At 34.4% G+C, this 12,936-nt stretch overlaps 1 protein-coding gene and 2 pseudogenes across 1 annotated transcript; 2 read left to right on the top strand and 1 right to left on the bottom strand.

Moving 5' to 3' along the window:
• Positions 1–2,181: 2,181 nt before the first annotated feature.
• On the top strand, positions 2,182–4,838 carry LOC130500924 (pre-mRNA splicing factor SR-like 1; annotated as a pseudogene).
• A 2,971-nt stretch (positions 4,839–7,809) lies between these two features.
• LOC130500920 (F-box protein At5g39450-like) lies at positions 7,810–9,867 on the top strand (annotated as a pseudogene).
• A 77-nt stretch (positions 9,868–9,944) lies between these two features.
• LOC130500914 (protein argonaute 5-like) lies at positions 9,945–12,732 on the bottom strand. The gene is made up of 12 exons (XM_056995836.1): positions 12,628–12,732; positions 12,456–12,507; positions 12,241–12,360; positions 12,020–12,152; positions 11,817–11,938; positions 11,626–11,745; positions 11,419–11,549; positions 11,253–11,315; positions 10,697–10,887; positions 10,546–10,619; positions 10,365–10,459; positions 9,945–10,287 (listed from the first exon to the last, which is right to left on the bottom strand). The coding sequence occupies exons 2-12, from the start codon at positions 12,465–12,467 to the stop codon at positions 10,131–10,133; spliced, it is 1,218 nt and encodes a 405-aa protein (XP_056851816.1). The 5' UTR covers positions 12,468–12,507; positions 12,628–12,732; the 3' UTR covers positions 9,945–10,130.
• Between the last annotated feature and the right edge of the window lie 204 nt (positions 12,733–12,936).

The following is a 12,936-nucleotide window of genomic DNA, read 5'->3' on the forward strand; positions in this document are numbered from 1 at the left end:
TGAATATCTTTCATTTCAAGAACGAGTCCAGCAGAAAATGGGACAGAAGCTATAAGTTGGGTCGGAACCAGGCCACTGAGATTGCTATATGATAATACATATACAAATTGACAAAACTATTTTGACCCAAAAAAAATTGACAAAACTACACACGGTTAAAAATTGCTCTCCTTTAAACTTTTTTTTTTGTGAAACACAACAACACATACAACTCTCACCTCTATATTTTAAAAGTCAACATGATAATTTGAAAAATCTATTTATATAATCATCAATAATTTTACCAATAGTTTTACCAAAAATTGATTTCACCCTTATTTTTTATAAAATTTGAAACTTCTTCTATATTTCTATTATTTGACCTAAATATATTAGTACAAGTTTAAATTATTTATAATTATTCTATTAATTGATTAGATAAATATGTTTTCTAAATAAAACAACAACTTTACTCTATGTTTAAATTCTAACTAAATTAATTGTTTTACGATTATCGGTTTTTTATTCTATTTTTATTAAATCGATTAGTAACAACCACTTATGCTATTCTACTTTGAACAAAACAACTTTAAACAAAATAATGCACTAGGGTCGTTAACCACTATCAACAAGATTAGAAAAATATTATTTTCTTTCAACATATTTTCATTTTCGCAGTTTTGAACATATTTTTTTACTACTAAAACCACAAAACAAAAAACGAATCGTAGATTCACGTAAGAACACAACATACAAATCCGGCGCGTAGCACCGGAATACCACTAGTGTTGTTATAAACATAAGATATAAATTATATGGACCTTTACCTAACCGGTTCTGCGATATACCGGTTTTTGGTTGGATTTGATTTTATTGTATAAACATGTTTTAGATAGTCAAACAAAAGCCGGTTGCATATTAACTAAACTTTAGACACAGATATAATTCATTATTTTTTATAGGTTTTAATTTTCTCACTCTTTCAAATAGAATATCTTACTGTACATTAACTGGGAAGTCATTTAACTTAAGTTTGGTTTTACGTGTCAGTTACCCGATAAAGTCTTTAAAAAATTGTTAGAATTTGATTAATCGATGATATCCGACATTTATTTATTTTAGTAAAATCTAAAATAAAAAAATAAGTACCAATTAATATCACTTGTCAAATAATCTGTATAATATTACTAATAATAGTTTATGTTAACTAATTATTGAAATTATAAAAAAAAAGTAATAAAGTTTGATCATTTAATTTTAATATTTATAAACAACATAAATAATCAAAAAAATTTTTTTATCTAGAGTCAATCCTGTATAAAAATATGAGCTTCAATCCGATGGTGGCAATTCTTCCATTCATTGCTAAATACATGTGCACAGTTATGGGAATAAAATAGTTCTAAAATCTTCAAAGTTGGCCTAAACGTAGCTAGATCAGAAAACGACTCAAAACTTATAAAACTGTAACGTGTTTGGCGTACACTTATCACATGTACCCTGAATCTGTTTTGCTGGACACAAATATTATTTATGGAAAAAGATTTGCTAGGCTGCTCTTTCGGTTCTTTAACTATATCCAAAGTTGTTGTCTACAATTAACATATCATCCAAATATAGTAGCAAGATGATGATGCAACAAATTCAAAAAATACACAATGGTTTGAAGCAGTTTATGCATAATAGAATTGAACTTCAATGGTCAAGCCATAAAAGATTTTCTTCAGTATATAAAAAATCATAAATATTTTATTTTCTATTTTGAAATATGCATAGTGTTTGAAATGCTATAGTTTAAATATTTATACAATTTTTATAACCTGATCAAAATATTTTTGTACAATATTATTTTGTTATTATTTAAAGAAAAATAAACATATTTGACAAATATTTCATAAAATATTATTATCTATTATTGTAAAGATAAAGATTTTAGGTTTAGTGTTAAAAGTAAATTGCAAAATGTTAGGTGAGGAAAACAAAGTTTTTGTTTTAATAGTATGAAAAAAAATATATGAGAATTTGCGGAACGAGAAGAATAGAACTTACTCTCACGAGATTTGTAAATACAAATGTGTTAAGAATAAGTTCTATTCTTCCCGTCCCACTTAATTCCCATGGTGTCACCAAAGACAATTCGGTGTGTAGAGGAAGATATATTTATAGGCCTTATTTTCTGTATAGATAACCGATGTGGGACTTAACTCTGTAAGAAGAAGGAACAAAAAAAAAAACATTTGTTCACTGTCGTTTCGTCCAAAGTTTTCACCGACGAACCGAACTGTTTATCTCCTTTCCCTTTAGGATTCAATCTCTCTCAGGTAAATTTTTCTTCTTCCAGTGTTATTAATTGGCTTCAAATTTTGCTACAATTGATATCGAATTTTCACTTTTTTTTTTTCTGGGTTCCACGAAATTCAACTCCTTTACGATTTGATTTTACATGATTTTCAATTGTAAGATTAACGATTTCTTCTTGTTTCTATATGTCTTTAAACTGTTTTATCATTCTTCCGTTGTCTTCTCTGAGCATTTTCATGGCAGACTAATGGAAGAGCATACGAGTCACTCTTCTTTCGATGAACATTGTTTCTTCTGACTATTTCAAAGAGCTTTATGGTCTCAAGACTTATCATTGATGAAATCGTTAGCCGTGGATGGGTGGAAACTGCCGTGGTCCCTCCACAGCGTATTGTCTCCTCTAAAATTCAACTCACACTGATTCTCCTTATATCAGAGCGGTGAGTCAATCTTCTTAATCCATCTTCTTGCATTATATTAACCCTGGAAGATATATAGTTGCTAAGAACGAGAGCAACACATGTGCGTATTTATTTATATACCCTTGTGTGCTGTTTTGTTTCTTGTAAAATAAATTAGAGAGCCTCTTCTTATCTTTGGGTTCCTCATCTGAAACTAATCCCCCGTTGAAGGGGTATGATGAGCCTACACGTAATTGTTTTTGTGTGTTTCCTAACAGATTTTCACTTCCAAAAACAAAAGTTGGATGCCTTTCTTTCTTTCTTTCTTTGTGTTGCTCACACCGTTATTAATAGGACCTTTCTTTGCTAGCAGTTTCTTCAAATCAAGGTTTGAGTCTCTTTTTTTTTTAAATTTGAGCTACTCTGTCTCCCTCACTAACAGTATTGAAACACGCAACTGATCTCACTCTTAGTTGGCCACCGGTGGTCTATTTAAAGTTCTAGGATATATGTGGAGTTTTTTTTCTTCCCTTCAATCGTTTGCTTCCTTGGTTTACTGGTCTGGAAGTTATTATAGTCTTGCATTTTGTATCGATGTTCCTTCAATGTCATAACACCTTGTCTTATCTGTTTTTATATGTTTCACTGATTTGGATCTGACACGTGTTACTACTATATTTGCAGGTCTGATTCCTATATTTAAGATATGCAAAGACGCTGTGGACATGGTATGAACCATACATTAAAGATGATGATGAGGTAACTTTCTTTATCATGTTCCTAGATTACCGTACGATTATGAATGGCATTTTACAGATATCAAGCTCTCAAGAAATATGCCTGCCGTAAAGCATTTGCCTGTTCATACATATCTGGATTCTTGTAGAGTTTCTGTGTGAGTTTAGCATCTTTTTCTTTCTTTAATTCCTTAATATGTATTTTAGAGTATAGAAGCTCTTGTTAGTATTCTAAACCAGAGGTGGTCATGAATTAGAGTTTGGATCCAATATAGTAGAGTGTTTCTGGACCTTTGTTAGGATGTGTATGATTCTTTTCGGTATACTGCTTTACAAGAATAATAATTGAATATATTTATTTACTTTGCGCCAGGATCAAATGGAAGGACGACGACCATGGGGTGTTTACGTACGTGATCTGCTGCTTAGACTGGTGAGTACAAGATAATAATAATAATAATAATAATAATAATAATAATAATTAATGTCTTATTTGTTTTGCTATGTTTCTGAAGAGCGTTCTGTGATTATCTGCTAGAAGAGTTCACTTCATTTTTCCATTAATATTTGAAGGGAAGAATGTGAAGATGTTTTGGAAGTTCATTTGATGTAAATTTCACCATTAGAATTTGACCATACAAGTTTATGTTTTAGAATCGTTTATCCATATGCTTTAGTGTGTTAATAATTCCTGAATCTGATTTCGTTTGTTTGTTTTTTTTTTTTTTGCGCAGTATTACTTTGATACGTTGTTGTTTCCACGTATTCCGGTGGTTCCTGTGAGAAGATGAATTTACCAACAAAACCATCCTGGTTCAACCGGAGACATGTCACGTGGCTCTGAAGACACTGCCCGTCGTCCACCATCAGTAAAAGCATCCCTCTCTGTTTCATTTGGGCAGCCTGCACCTCACCGTGCTTCCACCAGAGCCCAGACTATTATTCGAACAGAGACAGGGAGAGGGAGAGAGACCGGGAAAGGGAAAGGGAGAGGGGATTATGATAATGATAGGAGATCAAGGCGTGACTATGAAAGTAGTAGAAGCAGACGCAGTGATTACGAGGACGATAGAAGCAGAAGCAGGAGTGTGCAAATTGAGCGTGAGCCAACTCCTAAAAGAGACTATGGAAACAAGGATAAAGCAGCAGCTGCGACTGTTAACAGTAACCTCGCAAAGCTAAAAGATTTATATGGAGATGCTAGTAGAGTCAGAAAGGCGGGGATGAAGGATATGGAACAAGGAGGGATTCAAGTTCAGAAGAAGTGATCAATCAAGCAAACTTGGAGGTGAAACTAAAATAAACTCTGGACTTGAAATGCTTCGTCTTGGATGATGCATGTTGTTTTACTTTACTGTTTGTCAGCAAACTATTTGTTACAGAATTGATCTTTATCTTGAATTGTTCCGACTTTATATTACTTGTTGTTTGCTCTCTGTTTTTGAGCTCTACAACTTTTTGTTTATTTATTCTGCAAAAACATATGTTAAGTTTGGTTTTTAGTAAAATCATGCTGCAAAAACATATGTTAAGTTTGGTTTTACGTGTCAGTTACCCGATAAAGTCTTTAAAAAATTGTTAGAATTTGATTAATCGATGATATCCGACATTTATTTATTTTAGTAAAATCTAAAATAAAAAAATAAGTACCAATTAATATCACTTGTCAAATAATCTGTATAATATTACTAATAATAGTTTATGTTAACTAATTATTGAAATTATAAAAAAAAAGTAATAAAGTTTGATCATTTAATTTTAATATTTATAAACAACATAAATAATCAAAAAATTTTTTTTATCTAGAGTCAATCCTGTATAAAAATATGAGCTTCAATCCGATGGTGGCAATTCTTCCATTCATTGCTAAATACATGTGCACAGTTATGGGAATAAAATAGTTCTAAAATCTTCAAAGTTGGCCTAAACGTAGCTAGATCAGAAAACGACTCAAAACTTATAAAACTGTAACGTGTTTGGCGTACACTTATCACATGTACCCTGAATCTGTTTTGCTGGACACAAATATTATTTATGGAAAAAGATTTGCTAGGCTGCTCTTTCGGTTCTTTAACTATATCCAAAGTTGTTGTCTACAATTAACATATCATCCAAATATAGTAGCAAGATGATGATGCAACAAATTCAAAAAATACACAATGGTTTGAAGCAGTTTATGCATAATAGAATTGAACTTCAATGGTCAAGCCATAAAAGATTTTCTTCAGTATATAAAAAATCATAAATATTTTATTTTCTATTTTGAAATATGCATAGTGTTTGAAATGCTATAGTTTAAATATTTATACAATTTTTATAACCTGATCAAAATATTTTTGTACAATATTATTTTGTTATTATTTAAAGAAAAATAAACATATTTGACAAATATTTCATAAAATATTATTATCTATTATTGTAAAGATAAAGATTTTAGGTTTAGTGTTAAAAGTAAATTGCAAAATGTTAGGTGAGGAAAACAAAGTTTTTGTTTTAATAGTATGAAAAAAAATATATGAGAATTTGCGGAACGAGAAGAATAGAACTTACTCTCACGAGATTTGTAAATACAAATGTGTTAAGAATAAGTTCTATTCTTCTCGTCCCACTTAATTCTCATGGTGTCACCAAAGACAATTCGGTGTGTAGAGGAAGATATATTTATAGGCCTTATTTTCTGTATAGATAACCGATGTGGGACTTAACTCTGTAAGAAGAAGGAACAAAAAAAAAAACATTTGTTCACTGTCGTTTCGTCCAAAGTTTTCACCGACGAACCGAACTGTTTATCTCCTTTCCCTTTAGGATTCAATCTCTCTCAGGTAAATTTTTCTTCTTCCAGTGTTATTAATTGGCTTCAAATTTTGCTACAATTGATATCGAATTTTCACTTTTTTTTTTTCTGGGTTCCACGAAATTCAACTCCTTTACGATTTGATTTTACATGATTTTCAATTGTAAGATTAACGATTTCTTCTTGTTTCTATATGTCTTTAAACTGTTTTATCATTCTTCCGTTGTCTTCTCTGAGCATTTTCATGGCAGACTAATGGAAGAGCATACGAGTCACTCTTCTTTCGATGAACATTGTTTCTTCTGCGGGAAAAAGGGAGGTTCAGGGGAATGGGACAGTATGGTCAAGGTGTGGGAATTCTCCTCTACTGATTGTTTGATTATGATTATGATTATGATTAACCAGTCTTGACTCATCAAACTTAATAATACAATCTGTATGGATCATCGATGCATATAAGAACGTGAACCCGCAGATTGCTAAAGCGATGATTACAACTGGAGAGGTCCTATCTGCGAGCGAATACATCATCTGCAAATGAATCCAACTCAAAAACGATGATGATGTTTAAGGTAATGCTTAATAACTTAATACGATTTCTCCTCTTTTTAATTGAAGCTACTTTTTTACAGTTGAGATTTTTTTCTTTGTTTGGGGAGCTTCAGGTTGCTGTGAGTCCAGAGAAAGCATACGCCGGAGCTGCCATTTCATTTATCTTTGGGTATTTGTGGAAGATTTGTTTATTACTTTTGAGAACTCTCTTACCAGCAGTACTGTAAAACAGTTCGTATTTGAACTGTACAGGATACTTTCATGGCAAATCAGTCAGGGAATCCAAAGCATACCAGAGAGCTCATTGCAGTATGCTAATGACAATGCATTGCTTCTCGCAAAGGTTTGTGAAGTATACTACTTTCTGTTGTTTTGAAATGTTGGTACATTGAACATTTTGTCTCATGTGTTTTTTGTTCTTCTTCTGGGCAGTCTCTAAGAGGGTCTCTTCTAGCTACGTTTTATGCGTCAGCCGTCTTGTCAGGCTTCACAACAGCGGGGCTTCTCCTTCTCGCTAAGCAGCTTTCATCGGAGAAAGACTCATCATAATCCTTCCGGGGAAGATCTCTAATGTTTGTATCTACTACAACCTTTAATTATGTCTATTATACTGTGGAATTGGGTTGAGTTGTATTTTGTTTTAGAGCACTTGAAATAAATCTCTTTGATAAGAGTGATTTAAGTGGATCAGGCAATAATTAGAGAGTTTGATGTTTCAGGATAAATAGATAAATAACAATAAGAGATAAATAAATATATATATATATATATATATATATATATATATATATATATATATATATATATATATATATGTATGCAAAATTATGGAGAAGATTAGATGAATGAAACAATACATGTTTACTCGTGTTTTTCATATACCAAAGCTGCTTGAACATGGAACCATTAATCTTACAATGGTGGGAAGAAAGAATTAGGCTCAATCAATAAGCAAACCAAAAGATAGATAGCAAAGGCAAGACCCTTAAACCAAAAAAAAAAAAAGGAAAAAGAACCAACAGGAAATCCAAGTAGGAGTATTAGCATGGCTTCTATCCTTGAGTCAGTCTTGTTCCAGCGAGATGCTAACCAATATTTGAAGTTAGCTGAGTAATTGCCACTCTTAATATACATAATAATCTTTAATTATAACATCATCAAAACAGAGAAAATTTATGATTTAGCATATGGCTCACCTTCCACTCATTATCAATTAATTAATAATGTCATTCTGATCTATCCCATATTCTGAAACTGTCACTATTTTTGTGAAAATATTGAAATGTAATGATTTTGCAACACTCTTGGTAAAAAATAGTTCTAGCTAAATAACAATAGCTTAATTTCGTCCAACAATAATTCTTTTTATATATTTGTGATTTTTATTTTTTGTTAGATTTTATAAACTTTTTTTTTTCTAAAATAAGATTTTGTTGATAACTTGATATTTTAAAGTAAGACAAAGTCAATAAAAAACGAAATCCCTTGAAGCAAAAAAATAAAATGAAATCCCCTTCAAAGACAAGTCAACGAATAGAAATCCGCACAGCCAACCCAAGAATATTATTATTGGATAATATTTGAATAAAACAAGAGTCCACTTGAGAAAGACTGTAACAGTCAACTAGAGCTTGAAACGAAAGACGACTTTTCTCACATCAAATCGTCTTCGTATTACTATGTTTGTGATCTCATTCAAATCCCCCAAGGCTGCCTTTCGATCATCAAAATTGATCTAGTTCTCAGAGATTCAGTTTCTGGGTTTTTTTACTGATTTTATCACCAAAACAGATGAAGATCCGGAGGAGACTTGCTGCTTCTGTCGCTTCCAGAAGATGTCTTTGCTCTCATCTCCCGTTTCCGACGTCGTTTGCAACCTAACCCTATGCTGCGACCTTGTTGACTCGGAGAAGATATGGCCAAGTCGTAAAGGTTCTTCCTTGTTAAGTCCGAAATTGTCCAATGGATCTCTTCTTACAAGTCTCTCTGTCGGTTTGTTTCTCGTTGAGGCAACAAAGCCTCTCGTCGGTGTTGTTCGTTGTCTACGTGAGTGTCTGTCATCGGTTTGCCGGATCATTCCTTGGTTCTTTGGGGATTCGAGAAGGTAGGCCTGTGTTTGAGATTGTCTCTGGTTTCGATGGCTCCGCGAAAGAGAGAGAGAGAGAGAGAGAGAGAGAGAGAGAGAGCAGTTTCTTGTACTCTCTGGTTTTGTTGATAAGTGTTGCAATAGTGCTTCTCCGAGAACAGAGAAGAAGAAGGTTCGGTTTCCGCTGCTTTACTTGGTGACGGGCCATGTGGGTGGGTTTACCTGTCCCTGATCTATCGTTGAGAGATGATAAAGCAGCGGCTGCGTCGTTGGAACGAAGAAACATGCATGCTGCTTAGAAGGCACATGAACCTGGAGGATGATGAGTTGTGTTACCATCAGATTATTCAGGTGGAGATAAACGATGAGCTGTGGACGCTATCTTTGGTTACGGTGGAGATATTCGCCACGTGGATGATGAGATTCAGGTGCCTAAGCAAGTATTTCAGAATTGGGATCAAGATTATTCTGAGGAGGTCTAGCTCAGCTGGTTCTTCTTCTTCTTCGAAGCAGCAAGCGTCTTCTTGTAGCAGTGAGATTAGACGTTTCAATCTCCAGACGTTTCTCAGCTCTGGTGATTTAGTAGTGGGTCTTAGCGTTAGAGCTTCGAAGATTAAGCTGACTTCTTACCGAGGGAGGTTGCACGAGACTCATTTCGCTCTTTATAAGCTACCGACTCTGTGGAGGAGAATGAGAAGAATATGCTGGTTTGTGGGGTGGGACTTTCGGCTGGAGATAATGGAGAAGAAGAATATGATTCTAAGTGTTGTTACACAGGAGAAGGTGGTATTGCAAAAGGGGTATGGTTTCCGGTATCCTGGACACTTATCTGAGGCCTTGACATACAATCTCTGCAAATGTCCCTTACTTTGCTCCAACCTTCACTGCTTCATCTGTTCACTTCAGGTTAACAATCTATTCTTCACTGAGTTTGTTTTAATGAAACATATTGAAATGTAAAATTTCCCACTTTTTTTCCATCGGGGACGATGATAAATGTATGTTTCCCTTCTGAATATAAACAAGTCCTTATAATTTCTACACAAAGCTTTGCTATTTTTTTCTTGTAAAGAGTTTTAACTCTTACGAGGATATATAAACAGGTAGATGTTCCATATCTATACTATTAAAAGCATATGTAACAGTAGGTGCGAAAACAAAACAAAAAAGAGTGAAATTTGGGGCATAGAGTTTTTTTTTGGACTAAAAATTTGGGGCATAGAGTTTCGGCCACCATTTATCTTATGCTATGTTTTTTTATTTCCTCGTCCTTCCAAACATTAGCAAAAGTACATCTTCTCTTTCACTTCATCTTTCACTGTCGGAAGATGCACAGCAGACATTTCATCCTCCACGTAGTAGCGTGCTCTAAACGCAGCCAAATGGGCGTAGAAGACAGGGGTGACAAGCGAGACAGAATTGGTAGTCTTGGCAAACCTGCATATTTGTTGTGAGGTATTAGACAGATTTCATTTGAAGTTAACGTATACAAAATGAAAGGTTATGTTGCTTACGTGTAGCAAAGGTCGTTAGTAAGCCTTTGCAAATCATCAGCAGAAAATTTGTTCTCGTCCAAGAGAACATGGTAATGGGTAGATCTGTTTGTACCCTGAGACATTTAAAACCCAAACAAAGTTTATAGTTTTGATGATGAGACAAAAAAAAATTATAATTGGTGGGACAGATTATCATTACCATCACACCTGCGTGGCTGTTCAAAAAGAAATCAAACTGGCGCGGGTGACAAATAACTGTGTCAACTACAGTACCTACGAAGGAAATGCAAATAAGTTAAAAAGTGAGACAAAAAAATTTAATTGAATAAAAGAGTAGAGTGTGAGCAAACCTGGAAGAACATTGCCAGTAGCAGCATCCTTCTTATCCGCTTGAGCAGGAAACAACCGCGTGTGGTGTCTTTTCTGGACAAGCACAAAGGTTATCTTTGGACGAAAATCCTCTATAGACGAACAAGCTTTGCGTATAGCCTGTAGCTCAAAACGCAACACGTCCCCAAACTGTGTTTCCCCTACCCCGTCACTGCAGCAAGCGATAATTACCATTAGGGATCTTATATATAATGTTTAAGCATGGTGCGACCATACAAAAAATGAACCCATCCCTATTCTAGCTCTATCCCTACTTTAGCATTAATAGTTTACACATGAAGGGCTGAGCCAGGGTTAGCACATTTCATATTATTCTTTTAAAGTACAAAAGATAAGATTGTGATACAGGATTGGAGATAACTCCATACATTTATGGGCTATTTTGTTCAATCGTATTTTAGGTCTATCTCAAAAACCAGGGTTAGGGTTAAAGATTTTAGTACATGGTTAGGGCTAACCTTGCTAGATTATTTTAACATGCCTAATTTACAATTAGCATAAAAAATGTTGACTTACCGGAAGAAGATGAGTCTTCCAGGTCTTTGATTTGTCTTTCTAATGAATGCTAAGAGATGGTCCCTGCAATTAGTTTTTTTTTTTCGGTGGTCTGAGATAACGAAAGGAAACCAACTAACTAACAATAGAGATTTATGATATGACCATATATTTTTTTTGTTATTACCTTATCATTCCAGTGTGTTCTCCTTGGCCGTCCAACTTATACAGGTCCTCGATAATTTCACGTCTTCCAGTCTGAGCAGAAACCAATGCTCGGTATGTGCTTATCTCAGGCCAGTCCATGGAAGCAACAACCTGTGGTTATATAAAAAAAAAGTGAGAGATAATACTTGTGAAGGTAGATACAAGTAAAATAACTAAGCATTCATACCGCAGCGAGAGAAGATTGTTCGGCCTTTGTTGGATGCGTGACGTCAGCACCGAAGATTATTGTTGGCGTGTCTTGTACCATCGAGATGTGTTTGTCAAGAACATAGTTTTTCCCCCCAGCCTGTACAGAAAACCTTTAATTAACAAAAGAAAATTACAAATTTGGTAACAAGAAAGAGAGAGACGGCAAACCTTGATATTGATCTTCAAGGCTAGCGAGGGGAGAAACAAGTGTGGTCGCTCAAGTATCGTTCCTGGCCGAATACACTGCGAGACAATGCCCAGCTCTGTCTCACATATCTTTTTGATCTTTCCTGCAAAAGAATAATGAGACGTTGAAACCAGATTTGCATTAATTAACATAGAATTAAAGACCAACCAATTTGCAAACTTACCATATGATCCAGTCATATCAGGCAATATCACAATCAAAAGTTGGAGGTCAGCTGTCTTTTTGTGGATCTCTCGCAGTGCGTCCTCAATCTTTTCAGGATCATAAGAGATGATTTGAGTAATATGTTGGATATGCTGGTATCAAGGTACAAAAGTCAGTTAGTGACTCGTTTGAATATAAACAAATCGTGTGGCAGATACCAAAAGGATTAAAAATCCATACCATTCCTAAATCTCTGCACATCTTAGTCAATTCTTGACAGAATTTTGTGGCTGAAATAGGGCTAAGCGTTGAGAAATTTACACAAGTCCATCTAGTTACACTTGCTCCATTGATCATTTTCTTAAACAAAGAAAACACAAAGGTAGATGTAAGAGAAGATACCAAGAAACATAAAAGCATATTTTTGGATTAGTTACAAGGGCATACAGTTTTACCTTTTTAAACATGTTCCATTTTCCCTCATTTGGAGTCACGGTTATTTCTTCACTGATATTATAAAAATTAAGGAATTTCAACGGTCAACAAGACAAAAACAACATCGTGAGGAACATCGAAAGATTGTACAATAAAAGAAAATCAATTGCGATAACAGTGAGAGAAAATAACCGTCGGAGGAGGAAGCACACGAGCCTCGATCGAGGTTAAGTCATCAGACACTGATATCTTCTTGTTCACAAGCTTTAACGCCTGTTCTTTATCAATCCTAATCATCTGGACATTAAAAAAAAAAAAAATCCTTAGAGTTGTATAAGGACAGAGCCAGGGCTAGGCCTGGGCATAAAATCCGGAACCCGAAATCCGAACCGAACCCGAACCAAAAAAACCGACCCGTTATCCGACCCGAAATGTAAAAATACCCGAACGGGTCTTGTAGGGTGGTATAAAAAATATCCGAACCCGAAGTGTTATTAACCG

The sequence above is a fragment of the Raphanus sativus genome, unplaced genomic scaffold (assembly GCF_000801105.2).
Source record: "Raphanus sativus cultivar WK10039 unplaced genomic scaffold, ASM80110v3 Scaffold0059, whole genome shotgun sequence".
NCBI lineage: Eukaryota > Viridiplantae > Streptophyta > Magnoliopsida > Brassicales > Brassicaceae > Raphanus > Raphanus sativus.

Excerpts from the sequence above, each read along its gene's own strand:
- LOC130500914 (XM_056995836.1), bottom strand. Across the intron at positions 12,153-12,240 it reads TGTGCAGAGATTTAGGAATG|CATATCCAACATATTACTCA; the intron begins GTATGGATTTTT and ends CCTTGATACCAG. Across the intron at positions 10,460-10,545 it reads ACAGCCACGCAGGTGTGATG|GGTACAAACAGATCTACCCA; the intron begins GTAATGATAATC and ends TAAATGTCTCAG.